Below are 27058 nucleotides of genomic sequence, written 5' to 3'. Positions count from 1 at the left end.
TTTCCTCGAAGCCCCCTTTCTTGTGCCCTTTTTTATAACCTTAGAGCAGACAAAGCTCTGCGAGCCCCCATGTGATCTGTGGTGCTCCCTGAGGGGGGCTTGGACCCCAGGTTAGGAACCATGGCTTTATACATGGCTTTAGACACTTAACTTCACTAAGAGACGCCATTAAATGATTGAGTCCATTTTGTTGCGTTGAACTGTCCATATGGTCAAAGCATTTATCAGCGTTGGTTTCTACAGAAACAAGCACATTAGCACTCATTAGCATTCTTTATGACAGTGACCAAAAAGTTGCACACTGTAGCTTTACTTTACTCTCTTTTCTTCATACCAGTGAGCCTAAATAACTACATACCACCACACTGCTGTAACCAATGCAGTTGCAGGTAGAGCTCTGAGTTGTACGTCAACACTCACGGTGAGCAGTCTGCCATGGCTAACTACGTAGCAAGAGTTGCTAATGTTGCTAAAGTGAACTTTTGCTATGTCCGCCGTTGATGGGTGTACTTCATCTGACAATAACCTTTGTAATGGGGAGAACAACCTTGATCGAGACCTTCATTTGAGCCATGTAGTGTTTGAATGCATAAATGTGATTTGATTAGCTGGCGCCTGTGTTAATTCTTGGAAAGAGGAACAAACAAAGCGACAGACCCACAATGCAGTTTGAGGACTCGTGACGCTGCTGCATTCAAAGTGAATGAGAAGCATTTCAGGCGACGCCTCCACCGTGTACATGTGAGTCCAGCACTGGAGCTGGCAACTGCATAGATGGGCCTAAACTAAAAGAAGAAACTCTCACTCTGTCACCCACGTGAATGGAATACACAAGTGAGAGTTCTATTTAGACACTGACCACTGATGGACATCGCCATGACATAACTAGTGAATGTTACAGCATGCGCGCAGTGCAGTGTCACATTACAAAGCAACAGTGAAGCCTCCTGTAAAAATATGTTGCTCCGTGTTGACTAGTGGACGACAACTCATCAGCCATGTTTTTGACAAATATAAATATATAAACTTAACTTATACTTTGCAGATACCAAACATGCGACCCAATATTGGCTGACTAACTAAGTTACCTCATGATTATGGGGAGTTTAATGAGGTTTTTTTCCTTTCCATGAATGAAGCCGACTGCTGCTGTCAACAGTCTTACCAGAGATGGAAAATGACAGGAGGAGAAGGGGGATATCCTTATCTGCCAATGCCGTGAAATTCAAGATGGTGACACACACTCACACACACACACACACACACACACACACAAACGTGCACACACACCCAGTTTAACGCAGAGACATGCAGTACGTAAAGAAAATTCAGGGGCAAATGGAAAGCGGAACACACGCACACATGCAGCGGTAATAGAGACAGACATTTACTCTCCATTTACTCTTTTTTTAGAAGCTTGCGTTCACCTCAGTTGAGCCCACATTGGGCTTCACAAGCTGTGGAGACAAAGGTAAGAATGATACTTCAAATCTGTGTGTGTGTGTGTGTGTTACAGGCTTAAGTTAATTAAGTGACTGCGGTAATGTTTGTGATTTTCAGCCTCAATATAAGGAGCAAATGTTGACCAAGCATGTGTCTTCATTATCAGTGACACAGACTTTGATCATACAGTGTGTGTGTGTGTGTGTGTGTACCACTTGGGAGTGACGCAGTCATTGTGATATCACTCAGTAAATCAGAAACCAAGGAAATACCAGGGAATCCCTTACCTCCTAAAGTCAAGGATCCTTGCTTAGAAGAGCAGATCCTTCCAAGTCCAAGTCCAACAAAGACAAGGCAAGACTCCTCCCTAGCATTCCGGAAGGGGTAAGTGGAACCTTGGCTAGCAAACGATTCCACCGTTTACATGGACCATCAAGACGTTTTACAATTCGGAGTTCTTTTAGAGTCTCAAGAAGCAGAACTGTGTCACCTCCTGGCCAGTTTTTTGCTCCCAACATGGTTCCGTTCTTTTCGAACAAAAACACGGTAACGTGGATGAGACGTGATAGCACCAAACAAGGAAGTCATGATGAACACAGATCCACAAGACATCATCAACCATGAAGTTGTGAACATTTTATGCTTTTTTCTCATTTATTTTGTACATGCAACTTACAGCAAGTACAACAGGTTCATATTTTGTGTTGGTATCACGATCACGTCAATTGGACGATTTCTACAGCACCAAACACGCAGGAGTGTATTTCCATATTCCAATATAGGCTAGTGTTGAAGTCGAAATTGAGAGGGAGCTGCATAGAACAGCATAGTCTGTTTGGAGATAGCTACAGCAGTAGCATAATAAAATTCTGCAATCGACTATTACAGACTTTGAAGATGACTTCACAGGAAGACAACTACAAGTTATGGACACTGTGGTTTGTCTGTAGGAACCTTCTCCTCACTACCACAGAAGTCAAATGTTGTTTTGAGCCAAACAGTGTTTTTAAAAAAATAGCGATTTGTCTCGACGCAATGCTGTGCCCTGTCTTAGCTCTTTCAGTCGAAATCGCAAAACACAAAATTTCTCAAAAATCATTTGTTGGACTCGATTGTAGACCTACAAATAGACCTAGAATGGCTGTAACTCTGGATTTTTCCCTTCAAGCTGTTTGGTCCAAATTTGGTCCTTGAATTTGAGAGAATTGGTCATGGAAAGGCCTTTAATTTCATTTCAGCTAAGGTGCGCAAACTCTGTCAACAGCCGTGAAGCAAGGTGAGGCTGTTACAAGTCCCATTACAAGTCATGACATCACGAGACATGAATCACCAACAACCAAAAACAAATTGAACACTAAAGGTGTTCAACTTGTGAATGTGTCCCACTGCAACCACATTTACTCCTCAAACCTTCACGAATTTAAAACGTTTTCAAGGAAACCTGGCATTAAAACATACTCAAACGGTATGGATTATGTATTAAGTGTGATATTTCCCTGTGCGTTACACCCACCCACTCTTCCCTCTCAGCTTTCACCCAAACTTCACTTCAGAGGGGGGCGGAGCTTAACGGTGCTTTTATTTTACCACCGTTTCTATCCAATCAGAGAGCGCCATCTGCTTGTGTAACCGTGGGTTACCGGGAGTCGTAGCATTATGGGATGGGACACATGGCAGCCTGCTGCAGTCAGCAGCAACAGCGGCGGCAGAGGACAGCTCAGCTCGGATTGCGGGAGACAGTCGCTGCCGTCGTTTGTGTACTTTACTGTCGTGACGCGTTTCCCGACGACCTGCGCACGAATGTTGACATTTGACGACATTTCCGGGACTCAGTCGTCGACAGTGTGTATTCATATTTTCATTACTCCTTGTTTCAGACTGGGTAAACAACACCGATGAATGAGTGCTCCAGTGGCCGCTGTCAGTGACCATACACCACTTCCACTGTCATAGGCCGTCTTATCTGTTTTAAAATGTGCAAGACAATCTACTGCAGTTCAGCTACGTGACAGTAACTTTGATTTAAGTTTGCATAGGATCGCTTATGACATACTCTCTCCCTTATTTCACATTTCACATAGTCCCATGAGAATGACCATTCAATTTAATCCTGGACGTGGTTGTATATTGATTTAATACACAGTCAAGTTACGCCTTAGAGGTAGATGTTTTGTGTTGTGACTGACGTATGTTTACGTTAGTAAACAACTACATCTCAGGTATTTTAATGGCAAATCATGAATAACTGAAAATAGGATGATAAGAGCAGAGGAATTAAAGTTTATAGTTATAATCCTATTGTTATATCCAGAAGCCACATGAGATATTGCAGTCATGGCTGTGAGTAATATTTGATTTTGCATGATTGATGATTATTGGTCACAGTAACTGCAGATATCTTATGGATCAACATGACACGTGCAGTTGTAGACATCTTTACAAAATACTGATGAGTATATCTTACTATACTAGTAACAGTGAAGTGTAAATAGTACCAAAAACAAAATGGTAAAACAATTCATAAAATCAAACAATTCATTTGACTGTAATGACAGATAAATTAAAGGATGCAGAGACAAAACCTGCAAATGTGCATAAAAATCACACTATTCATGGTTTAGAATGAACTTTTTCAATTAATTAAAGGATCACTCAAAGGCTATTCACCTATGAACTGAACTGAACTGAGCTGAGCTGAACTCCCCTTTTTTTTGTATCATTGTGTAGTTTATTTGGTTTCCTGAAAAGGAAATTATAAACTCAGTAGAGCTTAAAGGATAAAACAACATGCCCAACATGGGCTTGCAATTTCATAATCGATTAATTGAGTACTTGTTTGGTCAAGAAAATGTTAAAAAACGTTGATCAGTGTTTTAAAACGTGGAAATAATTATGTTCTCGAATGTCTTGTTTGTCCACGAACAGAAATTATTGAGATTCAATGATTTCTTTGTTATATGGAGTAAAGAAACCAGAAAATATTCACCTTTAAGAAGCTGAAAAATCAGAAAACGCAATAATAATGAAAACAATTTTATTTTGCATCCCCAGATTTAAACCAGCACACCATCATGCCCAGTGAGGAGAAGGCACCACAGCAGCCCCGCCACAGGAAAAAGGGCAAAAAGTCCCGCTCTAAGGGGAAGAGCCCAGGTGGGAGTCCCAGTGCCACCTTAGACGGACAGGATGACCTCATCTTACCCCCAGTCTTCCAGCCTCTGCCTCCTAAAAAACCAGCAGAGAAGCCGAAGTTGTCAGTGGCCAAGGTGGAGGAGGAGTCGTCCACAGCTATTTGTCTTCAGGTGGTGTTTCCTTACCTGTTGGCTGGAATGGGCATGGTGATGGCCGGCATGGTGCTGGACAATGTACAGGTGAGTTTGCACAGTGCTGCAGCAGCAAACTGTTACACAATATCTCTTAAATTTGCCTTGCAGCAAAAAGACCCATGTTCTTACCCTGGTCCGACTGAGGGCATTTCTGCCTGTGGAGGATAAAGTGGTAGACCACATGTGTCAAACTGGTGGCCCGGGGGCCACATGTGGCCCTCCAATCGATTACATGCGGCCCGCCCACCACTGTGCAAGGTGATGGAATAGAGACAGAATATAAGACTAAATGTATTTGCCGGCAATATTTTTATAATAGTAATAAGACATTCCGTTGTAATCATTGCTTTATTGAATGTATTACACTCAACATGAAATTACATATATTTAAGCTGTTTTAATCACAATTATCCTCATCATTATTTGCAAAATTTTCAATTAAATTCTCCGTTTTTGTGCATCATAAATATGTTTTTATTGTGAATCATTTTATATCAAAACAAGCACTTTTACTTTACTTTACCAAATAGTTGTTTTTTCCCCATTTCACCTCTATGTCAGCCCCCGCTTGACCAGACTATATGCTCATTGGCCCCCAGGTAATTTGAGTTTGACACCCCTGTAGGTAGACAATGAATAAATAAATGAACCAAATATGTCTTGATTGGTTGGGGTAGGAGAGAGGAGAGAAAGGAATAGGGTAGTGAAGGAGAGGTGGTGGAAATTAGAATGAAAAGGAAGACGGGGAAGAGAGATAGACACCAGGAACTGTTGTGTAACAGGTGTATTTGACACATGTCACACAAGAGTGACCACATCATCCTCAGCTTGTCTCCTTTGCACTTGAAGCAGAGGGTTGTTGATTTTTGCACGATGACACAAGTAAATCGATTTTATTCAGGGAAAATTTGGTATATTCACTTTGTTACATGACAATTTCTCCAAAAAACATTCAGTGTTTGTCTAATTTATGAAACCTTTTTGGGCTGCAACTATTGATATTGTTATCGTTGAGTCATCGGCCAACAATTTCCCAGATTAATAATTGTGAAACGATAACAAAAAAGTCTCACTGTGAGGTAATGCAGCACACTGAATCACCACAATATTCTGCTGACAGTGATATAAAACTAGAAACATTGCTTTACCTGTTTCCTGTCTCTCCTTCACTATGGAAATGTCCAAATATTCATATATAGCCTACAACCAGCTATAGTGTTTGACACTTTTAATAAAATATGCCCCTGCAGCTTTAAACATAATACAGAGAGTTTTATATTATCTTCCCATAAAGTGTGGAAAATGTTTGATTGGATCACAAAAAGCATAACAAAAATCTTTTGTATACACTTTGAAAACCAAATGTGTCCCCAGACTCTATAGTTTTGTTGTTTATCAAGCAAATGTTGTCACAGAGTCTTTGTTCTACCTGAGGCTGTTTGTATTTTGTGAGTGTGTGTCTGTCTGTGTGTGTGTGTGTGTGTGTGTGTGTATATGTGTCATCCCTTTTTACTGATGTGGAGAAAATGCCTCTGTTTGTGTGTTGTCTCGTCTTCATTCCCTGCCAGACTCCCTGGCAGTTTGGTCTGCAGCCATCTGGGCTCAGACGCACTGCTGTCTGGCTTTATGATGAGCTGGTGCCTCTTCATACCTCTCTGTCGACCTCGTCTTCCCTCATATGCCTCCCTCCTTTCACTCCATCTGCTGCTCATCAGTATTTCCTCCACTTTCTCCTCTACAGTGACAGTTTCCCTGCAGCGTCTGATGGAGGGTTTTGACTGAGCACTTTGTCTGAAAAGCACAGGGGCTGTAGAAGGATATTAAAAGTAGCATTTCTTAATGGAGATGAACTTAATATGAGAAGATTTGACTATCAGCATGAAGTGTTGTGGCTGTGGCCTGTGGCGGATGTGGATCTTGTCCAACCAAAGTCTTTTGTCAAACCTCTACCCTCTACTTTTTATCGTTACATCCTACATCCATTTTCATTTTGCTGTCCAAGTCAGGTTTACTCATTTTAAGCTGCATCACACAATTGTGTAAATCATGGCCTCAATATTATTACTTGCTCTCTTGAAATAGACCTGCAAAATGTAATCTTACATTCTATGATACAACTTTTCACCATCATTGGTCCAAATAAAATGTATTAAGGCCCTGGTATACTTAAGCGCACATGCCGCACGCACCGAAGTGCGCGTCGCATTGTGCTGCGCATATTGTATACTCACGCGGCAGGGTCCTGTAGTATCCCACTTCACCACCGGGTAGCGGTAAAAGTCTGGACGTCGGGTATAGGACGCATTCTTACCAAAGAATAAGAGAACAATGCTACAGCTCCCTCGTACACGTCTGGTTCGAGTGGGTCATCAGCTGAAAGGCCAGTCGGCCAGGGGAGTCGGGGTGTCTGCTGGTTTGAGGGTCGCCAGGTCGAGGCTTGGGTGACTATCGTTGGCGACGACTTCTTCTGTTGTCAAAATGTTTTTTCTGCTTGGTGAGCGGGGCTTAATACTCCGCCTTCCTCTCTTCTATTCGGTGTACTGAGACTGATGCAGTTCTTCTCAAGACTCAAGGTTCTAGGAAATATAAGGGTGCACATTTATCACTTTTTTGGTGAAAATCACTATTTGAATGGAAATTAAATTAGAAACAGCTTCTTCCAGTGACGACACTCGCCAGAGCAGACACTAAAAAAAGCACAGAGTCAAGCCGAGTTGTGCTAGAACTATGTAATTGAAAAGTACCAAATGTTGTCAGCAGCAATGGACAGGATGTTAGCCACAACACCTGACAGCAGCTTCATTAACTTCATTGTTGTGTTATTTTACTACAGAAAATAAGTCAATTGTTTCACCAAAAGTGTTTTGTCTCTTAAGTTTAATTCCTCATGCTTACAGAGAAGAAGATAACAAGTCAGTAATTTGAAACGATTAACTTAAGTAAAGATTAGACAATAGAAGACCCTTAATCTCCCTTCAAAATAGGTCATTGTTATATGAAGGGATAATTGTTGTCACAGAAGCAACATTTGGACTGAAAGTGTCAAGGGAAAGTGATGTAGATTCTCAGAAGATTATTAATGTTCAGTTCAGCTTCTTAGATTGCTTGTGTTTTTTAGAACACGGAGAAAGAGTAGCAGGGCAGGTTGGCAGGATTATGGTGCAAATGCATCATTTATGGTGGTGAACCCCGGGGTAAAGAAATATGGATTGAGTAAAGAGAGAATGAATCGCATTAGGGAGCGAGAGATTCGAAAGAGAAGGAACGAGGAAGAAATGCAGTCAGACTGGGTGACATAGAAAGAAGGATGTCACATGGTGAGCAGGAGGCAGGATGAGAGGCAGCAGGCACGCAGCAACGAAAAGCAGGACGACGTGTGTGAGGCAGTGAGCCGGTCATTTCCCTCATGAGTTTGCAAGTCGAGCGGTGCAGACAGTCCTGCCTCTTTCTCTGCTACGTCACAGCAGAGCAGAGCCGAGGGAGCAGGATTACCCTGATGCTGAGAGGAGGATAGAAACACTCCAGCCTGCCAGGAGCCGGCTGCTGCATTTTGTCAGTGGATCAGTCTGTGATGACTTTCCGCTGTAATGGAGCTCTGTTTGTTTCTCTCGTCACTCTTTGCCAAATTTGTGAAGGAATGACAAAGATATAGAGGAATCCTACTGCTTTTAACTCTCCAGACGTTTTGGACAAATCTTCATCCTTTTGCCACTGTCACGACAGGTACAAGGATACAGCTGTGCCTTTAAATTGTTGGTTAAGTAGTTTCCACACTGGATCAAGAAGGATTCAGTGCTTCATCCAACAACCAGTAAACTCAGGTGAAAGGACTTTGAACTAAATCTGATGGATTCTCAAGTAGATCACAATGACTGGACTAAGTCATGACTTCTTGAACTATGATTTGTCTTTCTCTCTGACCTATGTGTACGTCTGGCTCACCTTCACTTGAAAACAAAGAGAAACCGAGAGTGACTGCAGATTTTGGAGCAGCTGCACTTGTCGAGAACGTTATGACCTATGAATCAGAAAAGGTGTTAATGATTGTGCTCCCCAGTGGTGCTGAAAAACGGATACCTCATCACTGCTGACTCACCACTGGGCCAAAGATGCCACACTCCATTGCCCTCAAGTTAGAGTTAAAGCCTCTAACACTAAATTTGTCTGAAAAAGAAGCACTAACTTGAACAAAATTTGGAAAAAGGCATGGCAGTAGATGATTCGTTTTCTCCTTCAGAGGTCAAATGTTTCATAAGATTGTCTGTTCCAAAGTCAGAAAGGTCTCACAATCAGCCTGAAGTCTTCTGCCCTTGGCTTTTTTCAAAAGAAGGAAAAATAACAGACCGGTTTCTTCAGCATTCACTCCGATCACGTCTGAGGAAAGGTGAAACTTCGCAACAAAGTTTAAGATATCCACCGTCAGAAACAGTTTCCTGCCTCGACTGAACACTCGTCTTTAGGTTTGGATTTCATTTACAATGGAAAAGCGACACCTTTTGAACTGATTGAGAAACTCCTCGTTGTCATCATGGTGGTAACTCGTCTGGAGGTGGAGCTGCGCTACCAGGGCAAAAAGTTACGCGGTGTGACTTGGAAATTGACTCGATCCGAACACGGTTTCCTACCAGAGAGCTCCTGGCTGATTGCTGCTCAGGTCATAGTGCCGTACCTGGTGTCAGGGCTCGGGATGGTCTTCGCTGGTATCGTTATGGACCTTGTTCATGTACGAAAATCTAAGCAGATTCATTTGTGGGAGGTTTCATGACAATTACAGCATATCGAAGTTAAGGTTATGGTAAATTAAATCTTTGATTTAGTGCTGTGACAATTTTTCTTAAGGTCATGAAAATCTCAATACAAGAGCGTCCAATCAAGGAATAACTACCAATGGTCGGTGACAGTTTTTTATACTATGGATATCAACATTTGTTACCTTGTTATACGTGTGTAAAAATTGGACGTAGTCTTCTGGTTTGCCAAATGAAGACAGCTTGGAAGATTATACTGAATAGCCACCAGGGTGCGACTCTGCTAGAGGCAAAAAGAAGTCCGTATGACTACAAGTCTATGGGAAGCTTGATTTGCAACATCAGTAAACATTTTCTTTAGGAATTAATGGTCTTGATCACTAGTTTACTGTCTTCTTTAGTAGCAGTCAATTTTGTAAACTATGTTCCCATTTGCAGGAAAATGTGATTGACAGCAAGTATTGTCCAATAGGAGCCTTGGTTGTTCTCAACATGGCATTGGCCAAGCTTCAAAAATGGGAGGTCAGATTCTTATAGGTAAAGGTTGCCACTTGGATGAGAACATACTATGCACAGACTGCCACGGACAGTTGATAAGGTTTTCTAGTGTCATAAGAATGGATAGGAAGTAACATTGGACCTAAGCCTTCGCTGGGTTGAGCGTGGTCTCTTCCAGGCATCTTTTAATATTCATCCTCATGTTTGGATTAGGGTTGGACTGACATTGGTCTTTTATTAAATACTGGATATTTTTCCAGTCCCATCTACTTTATTGATGACTCTGAGCACAGCCGTGTAGGGAGAGTAATGGGAAAATTAGTAGCTGATGGTGGAATTGATAGACTCAGGCAGGATGTCGGAGTAATTGCACGGATGGAGGAACGAATGAGTGGTGTTTTTTTTATTTAAAACAGGCCGATAACTGGGTAGTTGTTGGGTTAAATGGATGGATACGCTGTATATAAAAGTAGGTAATAGGTGTATTACTTTCAATATTCTTGTCTCTCCTTTGGCAGTGCTATCTTCTCTTAACTGTATGGCGTCTTGTGTAACATCCACCTTTCTTAGTTTTCCATATCAGATTTAGATTTAGGTAAGAGAGAGAGAGGAGAGAGCCTTGGGATAAAAGTGAACAGTTAATTCAATAAGAGACTGAAGGATGAAAAGAAGGAGTGGAGAGAGCGAGGAGGGGAATACGAAACTGTGATTCACTTAGACTAAAGAAATTGATTTAGCAGTAGAGGGAGATTCAGTCGAAGAAATGAATGTCCACACTGTTCACGATATAGTTGAAATATTTCTTCCTTGGCGTGGATATAAAGTAGTGAGTGAGTGCACGTGTTGATGTGATAGTCACTGCCTGTACAATGATGGAGAGTAATTATTCGTAATTATAAACATTGCTTTTTGTCCTGAGAGATAGAGTACAGCACAGTGTAAAGGCACAGCCAAGCAGCAGCAGCAGCAGAAGCGGGCCATGTCCCAAGATAGCCTCCCTGTATGACAGACGTCAGCTAGACCTACTAGTCCAGAACCTGAGAGTGATGTGTATATAAATAGACACACACACTTGTCTCTCTATAGCTGTGAGGACATTTATAGACATAATGCACTTGCTATCCCATTACCACAACCCTAACCATCTCAACTACATGCCTGAACCCAACCCTTACTCTAATCACTTTCTGCATTCCTTGTCCCTAGAGAGCCACTTAACTTTTGAACATGTGCAAACATGACCACAGCTCCCTTCATAATTAATTGAGTGTCCACATCTGCATAATTGTTCCACACATTCCATTCCATAGTGGCGATTTCTTGCCAGCCGTTTTCCCCCCATGTTCATGTCTCTGTATAGTGCTGAGTTGTACATGTTTGGGTACTGGCCAGGAACTGAACTAAAAAGTGTTACAGTGTTACAAGGAGCATGTGCAGACAGTGCATATAGTGTATACACTGCATGCATGTGCTCACATTTATCAACATAGGGCCCACAATCATCATCACAGACACATTTATGTTACGCATATGGTAGCAGACGTCACGTGGGAAGTATGACCCAGGTCTAAGCCTCAAAAAGTTCAACCCTCAAAAGTGATTTGAACTTGGCATCCTTGCATCATTGCACACAGGTTAGCGATCCTACTCTTATTAGGACACTGCTTTGACTTCCATTGACAGCCAAAACAATACTTTTTTCTAACCTTAACTATAATCAATTAATGCTTAACCCTCAACTTAATTCTAACCACCATTCAAATCTTTGTACAAAACTTAGCTTAAGGCGGTAGAAAATAAAGGTACACACACCCACAAAGAGATTGAGGTACAAAACAAAACTCTAATTAACAGTTTTCTCTTTAATCCTCCCCCTTAGGCCAGTGATAAGGCCTTATCACTGCCTCCATATTGTTTTTGCTTTACTGTTGTGCTTATGCAAACAATTTAAGAAGTAGCAGTGATAATGGCTTTTTGGATTCATCCATCTGTTTCCATTGCTCTTTGCACTAGTGTTGGTGGTGATGTTGCTCTCATATTTATCTTAGGTTTAGGTTTTTTTTATGCTGTACTTGATGCAGAAGGGATTGTTTTTCTGGTTCATATGAGGATACAGCTTCTGAAAGGACATCAACCTTTCAATAATGTATCATGTCTGGTTGCTATAGGCTATGTGGTAGAAAAGAACAGTGGTCCACCATTTTATTTTTGAATATTCTGCTCTAATATTGATCTGGTCTATTGCCTTTATTCAATGCACCCATCTAACTAACACATGGTAAAAACACTCACCAAACTTTTGATGTTTCTATTTCCCTTCCTCTGTTTCCGGCCTCTAATCTTTAATCCCCTGCCTCCCTCTGCTCCACATCTCCTCGCTCTTGGCAGCTGCGTCATTCTTTTATAAATGCATCTATTTAAAGATCTCAACCATTTTGGACCTGCCAGCTGGAGTTGTAGTCAGAAAATGTGAGGGAGGCAGACTCTGTGACCTGTACGTCTTCCAAACCCAGTGAACCTGGGTGCATTATGGCGTGGTGTCACATGATGCTCACAGATGTGGGAAGGGGGATAAGTGGGCTACTGGGTTAGTCTACATTATGCTATGGGCTTGTTTAACTACAGCAGGAAGAGACAAGTTTCGGGAAGTTCAGTGGTGCTGCTGCTGCTTTTTAGAGCAGACATGTCAAAGTGAAGGTTGAACTAAGAGAATCATAATCATCTGAACTTCATAATTGTGTTTTTTGTTCTTGTGACTGTCTTTCCAACATTTTCTGTCCAGCACTGGGAGGTGTTTAAGGTGATAACAGAGGTTTTCATCCTGGTGCCTGCGCTGGTTGGACTCAAGGGAAACCTGGAGATGACTCTGGCTGCTCGCCTCTCCACTGCTGTAAGAATAACTGGCTAATAATGTTTATTATTTTGAGGCCCTCATGTCAAATATCACTATTTGTTTTAGAAACAGACACGTTTCCTCAAGACGATTGTTTGTTCATCTTACCTAATCCTTACTTCTCAAATGTCCGTTTTGTAACAACACTAGTCGTCAGGACAAAGATTTTGGTGCAGCTGAAGAAAACAAGAGTTTAGGAAGCAAAAGAAGGATAACAAGACAGGGAAAAAATGATTAAAACTGGGCAGCCCTGCCAACGTTGATATGGAACTGAATACCATAGCACTTTTATAGCATTCAAATGCTATAAAAGCTATAAAAAGTAATGTGCATGCTTTAGAAACTGATATAAAATGGTGATGGTCACTGATTAGTCTTGTCCCATATAGGCCTTTGTTATAAGCTGTCTGTATCCTCTTCTTATATGTACTGCAAAGCTACAAATGTACATGTATATATATTACTGCATTTGTCATAAATCCTGTGCTATTGCTGTATTTCTTGTATTTCTATCCTTGTACCCACTGGTAGGGTGAAGGTAAAAATCTCATTGCTTTGTGGAAAATGTGAAACTAGCCTTGACGTTTTACCAAAACCTCAGGTTTTAACAAACCCTTTTTCTTTTCCTTCATCTGGTTAAATTTAAAGGGGAGTAATTATTTATTTAATTCAGACACAGGCTCTTTCATTTCAGAAGTCAGCCCTTTTGTCTACTTGTCTGCCCCTGAGTTAGAGTAAATGATGATATTCCACATTATTATCACAATTCATAATTGTTCAGAAGTTGTTCATAAAGATATAATTTGAATGATGACGTATTGATATTGTTATCTCCGTGTTTTTAGTCCAACACAGGACAAATGGATGACCCCAAAAAACAATGGACCATGGTGTGTAGCAATCTGGCACTAATACAGGTAATCTACAGTATTTGGATTTGGTGTTTTAAAGCTGCAGTGTGTGATTTTTGTTGTTATTCAGTCTTTGTTTGATCTAGAAATTGTCCTTCATCTGAAAACAGATTATGTTGAACAATACTATCAGACCTGACAGAAGGAGTGTTTGTGTGAATACACTTGCAGAGCAGCTGTCTTGCTTTACTAGCGCAATTGCCTCCGTCTGTCTTGATATAAAATGTCAGCGGGCGACACGAGACGGAAACACGTTACGTGGAGCTGTTAGGCATAATAATTAATTAAATGTGAGTACCTGATGATACTGAGTACTTAATTGAATTAGATTTTAATGCATAATACTTCATATTTAGTAAAAAAAATCATTTTCTTGGTCGTTATTGTGTATCATAATGTGTTGAAGGAGCTACATTTCGCCTCCTCCTCCTACTGACAGTTGAGCAGAGCACAGGTTGCAGTCTGCTCTACTTTTTGTCGTCACCGCTTATCTTAAGGTATTTCCAAACTGCTGACATTGCAACACATACCGGTATCAGTGTTGGTGCATCCCTACTTTCTATATAAAAGGCGGGCACTGCAGATTTAACATCGTAAACTGAAAAACCATACTGGTTGGACCAAGCCCAAAAATGCTCCAGGCTTACTGGCTGTAATAATAATGTCCCCCATTGGGTGTGATTTCCTGCAGGTTCAGGCCACAGTGGTGGGCTTCCTGGCAGCAGTGGCAGCTGTGTGTTTAGGAGCCATTTCCAGAGGAGGCGTTGAACTGGACCAGGCAGCTGTTCTGTGTGCCAGCAGCATCACCACCGCTTTTGTAGCTGCTCTGTCTTTAGGTCAGTCATCTGAGACTCTTTCATTTTTCTGATGCATCTAAAGCAGTTCAGTAAGCTATAGTAAGCGGTAACTGTACAAGGGGAAAACAATAAAGTAAATGTGTTATTTAGAAACTGGTAATTCTATAGCTTTCCCTCAGTAAATAAAGTCTATAAAGTGAATAAATGCAAGTTATTCGTGCAGATGCAATCCCTGCTCCAGTTGAACCAAACTGTGTTTGGATGAAAAGAACCTGAAGCTTCACATGATGATGAGCTTAATAGCCTTTAAACATAAACCCTTTGAGGTAGAACTGGACGAGAGGTGGGTGAACTGTGAGGCTGTTCATCTGCTCATCTGAGTCATAAAATTAACATTAATTTATGAGAAGCCTTGACTCCTCATTATCAAGAACTGTCATTTATTAACCTCCAAGCCACTAAATTAGCAGTTAAAATAACTCTCCACTAATGAAGTCAGTGCTTTATTTGACATAAATCAGAATGGGAATTTTATTTTGAAAACGTCAATTTTTCACTACAAAGTTAAGATTGACAGAACAGCAAAACATCAGCATCCTCCCAACATGTGATTAGTGACCGGTCTGTAACAAATGTCTGCTAATGTCTCAGCTGGGACTCATTTCTTTCTAGCTTTCTTTAATCTGCTGTTTCTCGATGAATCATTTTTCTGATATACATTATACATTTTTATTTAGCTCAGCTTTTTTTTTCTAGCTGTCACTGTGAGGCTGGTTGAAAATTGTCTTTATTCATAGATGAAAAAACAACTTAATGTTGTCATGTGGCTCTTATGAAAGCATTCTGGCACAGCGCAATAAATTGTGCCTCTCTGTGTGCAAAGTGCTGACAGTTGCGGTTTCTCTCAGTCACTTTGTTTGTGTCTTCACTTCCACTCGTCTCTCCTTGGTTTCCATAGGTCTGGTGATGATCGGAGTCATCATAGGTTCCAGGAAGGTCGGGATCAACCCTGACAATGTGGCCACGCCGATTGCAGCCAGTCTAGGGGACTTGATCACACTGTCCCTGCTGGCTGGAGTCAGCAGCACACTCTACAATCACATAGGTGAGAAGATTTGACTAAGAACACACAAGCAGAGGCAGTTCAACCAGATCTTAGACCTGATTTATGATTCTCTGTTTGTCTGTGCAGATGTGCTGTGTTCTATCCATCAGTCACTGCAGCAATTTGTGTACCTTTTGAATATGACGTCTTGTCATATGATTTATGACCTGTTTCCCCACTAAGACACATCTTGAATTCATCATGGTTGTAAAGTAGAACACAAGGTGGCAGCAAAAGTCAGATTTATTTTCCCCGTCTTCTCACCATGGTGTGTGATGTGTGTTTGTATGAATGCATGTGGTGATGATACAGTTTCTTCTGCATCCACAATGTTTCAGGCCTTTTAAAGGGTTAGTGCAGGTTTTATGATTGTGTGATTGATTGTATGAGGCGATGACAAATATTCACCGAAAAAACATTGTCATCCCTGGACACTTAAGCCTCTTTCACAATTAAATTAGCTGGTATATCTTTCTAATGCTAGTGGGTTTTTTTTTCATTCCTGTGTCACCCACGCTTGATATAGAAAACAAACAACACAATGGAACTCAGTGACAGTCTGAACTATTTTGTATGTTTTACTTCGGTAAATAAAAATATTGAGTGCTATCCCAAGATATAAAAAAAAAAAGGTTCACTAAAAACATTCATGACTCACAGCTACAGTATGCTAACGGTTAAGCTAACAGATAAGCTAGTGGTCGGAAATGTTTTCCATCAGGAATGTCTTCATCCACATAAAACCTTTGACTCTAAACGCTGTAGTACATATGCCAGGCCTGTATGTGGTGCTGTAATGCTGTGATAAAAATTGAACATGTGCATAAAACATGCACGCTGGTGTACACTTCTTTTTTTTTCTTAGAAATAATGCTTTGTTTGAATAAACAGTCACATGAACCAAGCCAGTGTGACTAAGGAAAGAAAATAAAAGTTATCATGAAGCATATAGACTAAACAATCTCTAAACAGAAGAAGAGGAAGATGAGAACAATAGCAAATGCAAATGCTAGCGCAGGAGAGAGGTTCGATTACAACATTATTGTCCCAAAAGTAGTGTATGGTTATACACAAAAAGGCAACAGTGGTGTTGTGAGACCCATTTCAGCATCCCAAAATGCCACTTCTGTGTGACTGTTTTTGTCTCCGGGATGACAAAAAAACCAAATTTTCTTGTGTATACCCTAGTGTTAGACCAGAAGAAGAAATTAGCATTTTCATCTGGCTCTTACATTCCCACTGATGGCTATCAGAGCCAATGCAGAGTTTATACTGAATAAACACATTCTCACTGGTTCAAAACCTGTTGAAACAGGATTAAACAGGTTTTTTAACCAGTGGGAATGGAGTACGACTATGTTGCCAACTGTATCCTTTTCTTACATGTACAGTATGTTCTGTTCTGTTCTGTTCTGATAATGAAAGTACATTTAACTGCATGACTCATCCGACCATCTAGTGTAGACAAGAAAATGTGCAGAAGTGCATTTCTTCACGCTCTTCATGTGTTGCTGTCGTGCAGATATATGGTACCTGTCCCCCCTGGTGTGTCTGGTCTTCCTGGCTCTGATCCCACTGTGGGTGGTGGTGGCTCGACAGAGTCCTCAGATCAGCGAGGTTCTCCGCTCAGGCTGGCAGCCTGTCATAGTCGCTATGTCCATTAGCAGGTATATATACAGTGTAATCCTCACGCTCTCTTTTTTGACTTCATCACAATCTGTCAACCATTAAAAAAGATTATTTTTTTGGAGGAATTGTGTAGTTAAGTTTGAAAGTAGGTGCACTGCCAGAGCCTGAATTAAAGAGAAACTGACAAGATTTGAATAAAACCTAAGCATCAAATAAGAAATTACACTCTTTGTGTTGATTTAACTTTGTGCTGTGAAACAAAATGCTGCATCAAACTGTGTCTAAAGTCTAAACCAGTCTGTTATTTTCTGAGGAGTCTTTAATTAAAACCTGCTGATTCTCCTCCAGAGCTCATGCACTCGAAGAAAAAACTGATTAATGAAGTGAGAAGGATAAATAGTAAACTGTGTGTGTGGACTGTTAATGTGAGTGGTTTCCTCCGGTCTGACTCCAAGCCAAGAAACCCCGGCTCTAACTGTGTGTGGTTCTCTGTGCTTGTGATTTCCAGCTTTGGAGGCCTTATACTGGACAAGACAGTGAGCGATCCCAACTTTGAGGGCATGGCCGTCTTTACACCCGTCATTAACGGTAAGCTGATGTAATCGAGTTGGGGATTGAGTTGAGTTTGCCCTGAAGTGGATGTTGACCAGACTACAGAGTGAAGGTTAAATAGGACATATGCATGCTGCTCACAGAAACCAGAATACTAAAGAACCAGCAGTAGGCATGGAAATCACCAGTTAAATAAACATCTCTAATGCATGGGAGGTGCATACAAACATAGCATAAGATGCCATGTGTTTATATGCGCCTCCTTTTCTGTTATATATTATGACATTGTATTTGTCTAAAAATGAGAATCATGCAGGCAGATATCTGCAATCTATTTAACTGTATATTTGTTTTTGCTTCTTTCATTCTCACTCTGCACCTAAACCTTCTGTCCTTGCACAAAGTATGTTTGGTGAGCAGGAAGGAAACACTGTCAAAGACTTACAAGTCATCAGATAAGATCAGATAACCCTATTTTACTCCCACAACGGGGAAATATACATTGTTACAGCAGCAACAAAGAAAGTCTAAATAAAGGTAATAAATAATAATAAACATGTCATTCACATCTGTGAATATACAACAGACATAGAAAAATGTGTACTTTTATGATCCATTATACATTTTATGTTAACCAGAATATACAAAAAATTACCTTGATATTTACAGTGTAAACATTGACCAGAATTCCACATAAATATTGAGATATTATTTTGTAATGGTTGTATTGCACAGAATGGACTATCATTTTCATGTGGTCTGCTGAGATCAGTGCTTGTTGTACAGTAGGGTGTTTCAGTCTGTCAATGAAGGAGCTGCAGTGCTGTGATTGTCCATCAGAGATGATAGCTTTCCACACCGTATTCTTCTCTCTCCCACCACCTCTATTGGATAAAGTGGGCATCCCTGGACAGAGATGGCTTTTTTTTTCGTCAGTATATCCAGCTTCTTCCTGCCTGTGGTCAAGATGGCACCACAGAGTCACAGAAGACTGAGGAGTGCCCCCTTTATTCCAAAAGACCGCAGTCTACAGGAAGGGCCCTTGGGCAACTTAATCCTATGTTCCTTTGAAATTATATCACACACATTGAGTTTGACTGCGCTAAAGAAAACTCAAACAAAAACAAAACAACAGAGTCTCAGTCCTGGATGCGAGCATTATAACCAGGGTTGGGAATCACAGGGTACTTCACGATACGATACATGGTCCACGATACCAATAATATCACGATACAACGATTCTGTGATAATCAATATATTGCGAGACAACCATATAGCGATATGTCATGATGTCTGTCTCACTGAAGAAAACAAAACATCCCTGAAAAGTTAAAAGTGCAGCCTTAATTTGTTCATTAAAATATCAATATTTGCCCTGATGTATCGATTATTGTATTGCATGAGGAAGGACGATGATATATCACTAAATGTATATATATTTTGAACCACCCCAATTTGTACAGCAAAAAAAAAAGGCAGGATATACTCATTTTTAATAAAAAATGATTTGTAAAAAATAACCGACTGTGGCCAACAGAATATTAATATTAGTTGGTCAGTGTCAGTGAAAGAAAACCAGTCTAAATGCTGAACAAGGTTAGTACATGATCATTAGAATTCCTCAGAGTCAGCCTGGCTACAGCTCTGAAAAGGAACACAGGCTGGTTATTTCCTCCTGTCATTGATGAGTAAGTGGCTACTCTGGCATGACAGTGGGCCATCATATGTTTTAAGATTATCTTGTCAGACTGAGATTATCGCCGTTTGGTGGAACACCATATTTTTCACAAATCTAGCTTTAATGTACAGGTTTGGGATTTGCACTATATATTATGTTGCTTTATCAGTTTCTTTTTTCAAGTAGATTTAAACTGTCATTTGGAAATGAAAACTAGTGTCTGTCTGGAAATGAAGCTGGTCTAAAACCCTTGGAAAATATTTGGCTCTCATATAAAAGTCTACATCATTTAAAGTCAGCGCTGCCAAAGACTTCTGTAAATGAAGCTTTTAAACCACTGGAACAATTTTAGCTTTTGTAGGAGCACCGTTAAGGAACAGCCTCGGTGACTCACGCTGAGGCTGCAGTTCAGTCTTTTCAAAAGTGTATAGTTGTGTTCCCAGTTCATGAAAATACTCCCTCAATCAACTCAGACAGTTTAATACACAAGTTTAAGTGAGTTGTTGTGAATTAGTGATTGTGCAATCATAGCTTTTAGCTTAGCAACTTTAGCTTGGGTTACAATACTACTACTCTATTTTCTGGGTACAATAACCTAATAACCTAACAACAATACAATAACCTAATAACATAAGTTATTGAAGCCATGACCATATAAATGGAAAATATGCCTCAGAAGTGATTGTGTGTGTGGCGCAATGGCCACTGTAGTAAAGACAATTTAAAAGCTAGCTTACTCACAGTATTGACAATTTCAATTATAACGAATCGCCATGTCCAAAACAGACACATTTTAAACTAACAACACAGCAACAAAAGCAGCAACAAAAACAAAAACCTGAGTCTTCTCATTTCTTGTTTTAGCGTTTTAAGAATTTAATACTTGAGGTCGCATTTATTGCTGTAAACATCATGCAATAGTCAATCAATAAACGGTAAAAGGTAAAAACAGGCTAAAATTAGCATGTCAAATGAATCAACATGTTCAAATAAGATAGAGAATGAATAAAACTAGGAATGAATGAATACATTTGGTAACAAGTGGCAATTGATAGTGAAGTTGACCATAAGATCCCGGAGTCCCGATTTGAAGCCTTTTCATTTGCGATTTGGCTGGCACCATGTTGAGATTTTGCAACTGCTAACAGATGATCACACTGGTGTCACTTATAAGTAACTTTTTTTATCATCATGTTCATTCGACATACTGGAAGACGACATCCACTTTTTATTTACGGTCTATTTCAGTCGGTCCCCTTTTTTATCAGCATATAGTGCAATAGTTATCATTAAACTGAAAGCACTCCCCACTTCTTATTTGATAATAAAAATAAAATTGTATGTTTTAATAACATATATTCTGCTCAACGAGAAATGACCCTGGTTTTCATTTCAGAATTCTGGTTATCTTAGGTCTGATTTGCCAGAACCCCGCAATAACCAATGAGAGCGAGTTGATCGGGAAACAGATGTTGCGTACTTTTGTTTAGAAGCGTAACTTGAACACGCCAAGTCGATTCCGTCTTCTCAGCCATGACTTCATCCACAGTTTTTTTGCATTTATCAGCACGAAACATCGCATATAAAAAAGCTATTAACTGATGGCGCTGACAGTCCGCCTCCATGTCTGTTTGTATTCTGAAGTCACGTTAAATCACGCGAGTTTCTGTGAGATCTCAAATCCCTGGAGTCTCCTCCCTGAAATGGTTTGATTAAACGCCAAAGGTGTGGTCCTGCGTCTTGACTGGATCATCTAGTCTGTGCTTTCTCAAGGTTAAAACATTGAAAACCAGCTCCAAAGTCCGCTGTGTATGTGGTCTCCCACGTTTTTAAAATCAAATTAGATTTGGAAATCCTCTAGTGAGGGCCAGACTTCAGCCAAAAAAAACTGTACACTGCATTGATTTAACAGTGAAATGGCAGTTTCAGTGTCTGGCAGATGATCATTTTTGGCATGGCCTCTGGTGTTCTTACAAAAGTGCACATATATAAAGTCTGAATTTTGACAAGAAAGAAGCAATTAACCCAAGTTTGTAGGATAAAATAGTTTAAAAAGTAAGTGGAGTAGTGGATTCCTTTTTTTCAGAGAATTATAAAGGTAATGAGTAAAAGCCTAACAAACAAACAAATGGCGTAATGTGGAAGTTGCAGGATAGAAGAAATAATCAAGAACAGAGGGAAGGAGAAAAGGGAGAGATTTTGTAAAGTGACCCATGTGCAATCCCTAACGATGTAATTGAATCATTGAAATTGCATAATGCTAAAAATCCACTGCAAAAATCAGAGAATGGACTATACTTTAAACACAGTATATGAAAAATAAGCAATGTTCCACCCGTTAATAGAATTTCAGGCATAGTGAAGTAGAAGCAGCACTCAGAGTTACTGGTTTGGCTACGAGGTGATGCATGCAAGGATCAACTGAGTATATATGAGTTGGTTTAAACCACTAATGGTGCACACCCACTATCTAGACACTGCAGACAGGGCCTTTAATAATCACCAGCTCTCACCGTCACTGTCTCTCATTTTTGCCTCTTCCCATCCTCTCGATGTTTATCCCTCTCTTTCGCTCTCTGGGAAATTCTAGTCTGGTTTGAATTTCCCATTTTCCTCATCACTGGCTTGCATTAAAAAAAACAGTATTGTGTTTTACTCCAAGTTCCCTCAAGTCTTTTTCATCTCACAAAAGAACATCTGTGCTCATTTTGGGAGATAAATAACTTGGAAAGGTGTTTAGTGTAACTGAGTTAGGCACAGATACAGCTGTCAGCATCGTTGTAATTAAAATGGACTTTTAAACGACACTGTTGTGTGGAACGATTGTCCTGCAGTGTGATGAAGCTGAGCTGTGCGGAAATGAAAGTGGCCTCAATTGATATTACAGGAAAAGTCTTTCATATCTAATATTTGATCCTGATGAGCCTTTTTGGGTCGATCTGTCTGGCAGATGAGGATTTTTTTGGCGTGACCTCTGCCGTTCTTACAAAGGTGCACCTATATATCTGAATTTTGACGAGAAAGGAGCAATTAACCCAAGTTTGTAGGGCAAAAAAAGAATCTTTAAAAAGCCGTGATGATTTTTGCACAGCCACTTTCATATTTCACGGTCAGAATCATTTGGCCGCATAAATGCGGTGGAACTTTCTTTCCGCTGGTTCTGTTTGTGTAGCTGCTCTTGTACTTTTGTTTTGTGTTCATCTGTCAGTGACTGTGACTCACATGGCAACGGTTTAACTCTAAGTCCGTGTGTCTTATTCAAATGGCTCTCGGATTAGCCGAGCTCGTGTTATTACTTGATTTAATTTATGTGCCGTTTATGACGATAAAACCAAGAAAATATTAAATTTGTGTTTACTTCAAGTTTAAAGCTGTGTTTACTGCCCACTGTTTGAAAGAACTTGTGGCTTTCTTTGGTCATTAGAATATCAAATCAATACCAGTTTCCCTGTGTGTTGGGAAGATGTGCTGGAAAAACAATGCTGCAAATATTTGTCATTTTGAGTGGCTTTTTGTTTTTTTACAAATTGAATCTTGATGGGGATTCTTCAGGAGTTAAAAGCAGTGCTTTGTTGTGGCTTCTCTACATTGTGTTACAACCTGATTGATCTTCTCTTGCGTGTGCTTTCCTTCTGTGTGTGTGTTTTTTTTATTTTCCTCCCCCGTTGTGTGTGTGTGTGTGTGTGTGTAGGAGTGGGTGGAAACTTGGTGGCCATTCAGGCCAGTAGGATCTCCACGTACCTGCACTTCTGGAGCATCCCTGGAGTCCTGCCCTACAAGATGAGGCAGCACTGGCCCAATCCCTTCATCACCTTCTTCTCTTCAGGTATCACTGCTATAATTCACACTCTGCATGGCATCTAGTGAATAAACACAGAATGACCTACAGTAAGAGGTCAGCAATTGTCAGTTTGACATGAGTTGAATTCTTATCTTAAAGCCGAGGTCTCAAACTTGCGGCCTGTGGGCCACATGGGACCCACCTACCGCTCTCATGAGTCCCACAACTTCATATCAAGTTACAATGAGTTATTTCTATCTTTTTTTGTGATTCGTAGAAATGTTTTACATCACAAATTAGGGTTGCACTGATACCACTAGTACAGCCAGACCAAGGCCAAATACTGATGACCCAAAAAAGAACCCCCCACGACCATCTGAGGGTCCCAACCCGGTGTTTGGGATCCTCTACATTAGGTAATGCTGAACTAATTGTTAGTTAATGATTATTTTACCATTGACTAATGATTACTTAGTGGTTTAACTTTTTGTGAAACTTATTGTACTTAAGTGTTACCAAAAAAAAAGAAGACAGGTAACAAATGGCACTTTTCCATGATACAGTCCTAGCAGGATGTAGACGTTTCACTTCTCATCCAAGAGAGTCAAGCAAGTCCAGTCAGCTACAGCGAACCACAGGAGATGACAGACTATGACCTGGGTGACTGAGAACCTCCACAGACCTCTCACTGGTTTACAACTGAGTGAAAGCCACTTCTCTCTGTGTCTCCAAGGCGTGAACTCAAAGTCGGCTCGAGTGCTGCTGATGCTGGTTGTCCCTGGTCACCTGGTCTTCCTCTACGCCATCTCTCTGCTGCAGGGAGAGGAGGCTCCCATCTCTGTCGCCTTCACCATCTGCTACCTCTGTGCTGCCCTGCTACAGGTGAGAAGAGCCCTCATGAGCGCTTTCTCATGAACTCACTGGCCCTCACTTTACCCCTGAAGTTTCACACAACCCTCTGATACAAACTGTGGAAACAAGTCATCAGAAGGTACATTATAAGACTTGGCACGGCCCGATGAAAGCGGCCACAGCCACATGTTACCTACCTGTGAAATGAGCCGTGCCAGATGTTGGTGTTTGAGCAGCTCGGTGAGATTTGTTCTTGGACCGATCTGAAAGTGCACTTCTGCCATGCTCGCCTTTCTGACCTCCTCTACATAATGTCATCTCTGCTGTTAAGTGTTAGTAATACTCTGAGACACATGAACATAACCATACCGTGTTAGACACTTTAATCTTTGGCCATCTCTGTCAAAGTCTTGGTGATTTGTCATTTGGCAAAGTCAGGAAAAGTCAAGTTAGACTTTGCAAATGTTCACTGCTTGGACTTATTTATAGACAGCTGCTACTGAAAATACTTGTGAGGCATTTGTTTAGAAGACGCATGTGCAGAAGTAATCAAATTTACAAGGTTCACTGAATGCACCTCTAAGCTGAACACGCTGTTGACCCCACATTACTGACACTAGCTCTCATGTGCTGGAGTTAAATTAATGTGTTTGTTTTCACGATGAACAGACATGATTTCAAGTCTGTCCTCATTTTTCACACCGCACAACTCAACATTCAGAAATGATGACATAACATTTCATAATTCTCACTCTGTGCTTACAACAGCAAAAAAATATTAGCCACTTATTTCAACTAAATTCAGTTTTCCTTTACCTAACCATTTACACATTCCACTGTTAGCCTAATGTTCATGAATATATATATATATATATATATATATGTGTATATTCACAAAGTTTATCCCCTAGTTTTTGCTATTTTCAATACTTTTCTTATCTCCTCTGAGTTTCTGTTAGTTCACTGTTACCTCTTTTAACCTCTTAAAAAAAAAAACATCTCAACTTCGACATCTACAGTTTTCAGAATCAGGAAAATTGTGTGTGTTACATTTGCTCCTTCAAAATTAAACTAACAATATAAAATCTATACATTTAACATGAAGTATAATACAAACATGTTGTTGTTTTTTTGTTTCCTCCTCTTTTTAAGGTCACTATCCTCCTCTATGTCGCTGACCTCATCGTCCGCTTCATGTGGAGGAGGAGTCTGGACCCGGACAACTTCTCCATCCCATACCTGACCGCCATGGGTGACCTGCTGGGAACTGGTTTCCTGGCCATGTGCTTCCGCTCCGTCTCACTTATTCACAGCCTCGGTCTATGATTCTATTTCTCTCCTTTCACCCTGAACTCTTAGCACCAACCACTGTCTCAGTCTTATTAATCGTGTTGAACCGGATTTCCTTTGCACAAACATGCTTTTGATTGGACAATAGTGCATTTTATGATCTTTATCACTGGACCAGTTTAGGAATTAGTCACAAATTCACCTTTAAACTGGTGGAGAGATGGAAGATGTGACGACCAACCCTTTACACCATCGTCTGGGTGGAGGGTTTGCTCTGTGAACATGACCAGCTTTCAGCTGGATCACATTTTATTTGAGAGGAAAATACTTTAAGTACTAGTTTTAGTCCTCTGTCCTTCAGAACATCTGCTCCAGGTCAATGAATTTAAATTCCTCTTTCTCTCATTCCTCTATTTCCCTGTCATTTCATTTTCCAGCACTAACTAGATTTGAGTTTAGGTTCATCAGAGGCACATGATAATGATCGGTTAAGACGGCAGATCAACTGTGTAAGCCAGTAGACATGGTTTTCATTGCCCTTCACTGTGAACGACTGGTGAATCTGTGGAAATTTTAAAGCGGATAAAACAAAAGCAGTCCAAGTTTGGGCAAGATGTAATATGAATTAAGGATGGAGGTTGTGGAGGACGATGTACGTATTTCACCAACTGGAATTTTCCTGGATGTGTGTCCAATATGAGTTTGGACAGATGTTGTTGTCATGGACGTCATAGGAAAAGATATAATCATCAAATTAAAAGTCACAAATCTTTATTATAATGTATATATATATATACCGTATATATGTATGTATATATATATATATATGTATGTATATATATATACTGTATATATGTATGTATATATACATATATGTATGTATATATATTTATTTATACATATATGTGTATATATACATATGTATGTATGTATATATATTTATTTATATATATATACATATATATGTGTATATATATATATATACACACATATATGTATATATAAATATATATATATGTATAGTTTCACCTTTTCTTTTGTAGATACTGTTCTAACAGAGTCTAACAGACAGAGGGCGTGACACAATGTCATCGCCAAAGCCAAGAGACTGGACCACACAGTGGAAACAGTGTAATTAGGTGGAGAACTGTTCAGTAGGCGTGGTTGTTTTTGCTCTTAAACAATAAATTCACATTTGCTCTCTTTATCAGAGAACCGTTACATAACCTTTTTTTTTTCTTTTGCTGAGGAACCAAACAAAACATATTAAAAACGAGTGTTATACATAAGGAGGTGTGACATTTATGGATGTGTTGGGTTCAGAGTTTGTCTGTGTGCCTGTGATGGCTCATGCTGGCTTACACAGTTTGAATTAAAGACAATTTGACTAGTAAAGCAATCATAACACCTCAGCTCAATAAAAACAGATATATATACTGTAACTCATATAATCTTTATTTAAATTGTGGTTATTGGTCTCATTGGCCAGAAAACATTGATTTTTGTGTGGAAATAACACAGATCATGTTCACAAGGAACCTTATAGGAGCCGAGA

The 27058-nt window shown here is 40.1% G+C and overlaps 1 protein-coding gene across 3 annotated transcripts; it reads left to right on the top strand.

The window, feature by feature from the left end:
- Positions 1-1281: 1281 nt before the first annotated feature.
- On the top strand, positions 1282-26945 carry LOC131468638 (solute carrier family 41 member 3). Of its 3 annotated transcripts, XM_058643125.1 has the most exons (12): positions 1282-1471; positions 1693-1827; positions 4495-4814; positions 12798-12905; positions 13754-13825; positions 14511-14655; positions 15575-15721; positions 17244-17388; positions 17859-17938; positions 23272-23406; positions 24095-24243; positions 25366-26945. In XM_058643125.1, exons 3-12 carry the CDS (start codon positions 4515-4517, stop codon positions 25537-25539), a joined length of 1455 nt encoding a protein of 484 aa, XP_058499108.1. In that variant the 5' UTR covers positions 1282-1471; positions 1693-1827; positions 4495-4514; the 3' UTR covers positions 25540-26945. The 3 variants fall into 3 exon arrangements, with proteins under 3 accessions (XP_058499108.1, XP_058499109.1, XP_058499110.1); XM_058643126.1 differs by lacking the exons at positions 1282-1471; positions 1693-1827 and adding an exon at positions 3124-3285; XM_058643127.1 differs by lacking the exons at positions 1282-1471; positions 1693-1827; positions 4495-4814 and adding an exon at positions 9283-9492.
- The last annotated feature ends 113 nt before the right edge of the window (positions 26946-27058 follow it).

This window comes from Solea solea, chromosome 11, assembly GCF_958295425.1.
Source record: "Solea solea chromosome 11, fSolSol10.1, whole genome shotgun sequence".
NCBI lineage: Eukaryota > Metazoa > Chordata > Actinopteri > Pleuronectiformes > Soleidae > Solea > Solea solea.
The sequence above is the reverse complement of the archived record's forward strand: the minus strand, read 5'-3'. Positions and strand labels throughout refer to the sequence as shown.

Coding starts and splice junctions, on each gene's coding strand:
- LOC131468638 (XM_058643125.1), top strand. CDS start 4,515: ATGCCCAGTGAGGAGAAGGCACCACAGCAGCCCCGCCACAGGAAAAAG. Junction 12,906..13,753: donor CTGCTCGCCTCTCCACTGCT/GTAAGAATAACT, acceptor CCGTGTTTTTAG/TCCAACACAGGACAAATGGA. Junction 15,722..17,243: donor CACACTCTACAATCACATAG/GTGAGAAGATTT, acceptor GCTGTCGTGCAG/ATATATGGTACCTGTCCCCC.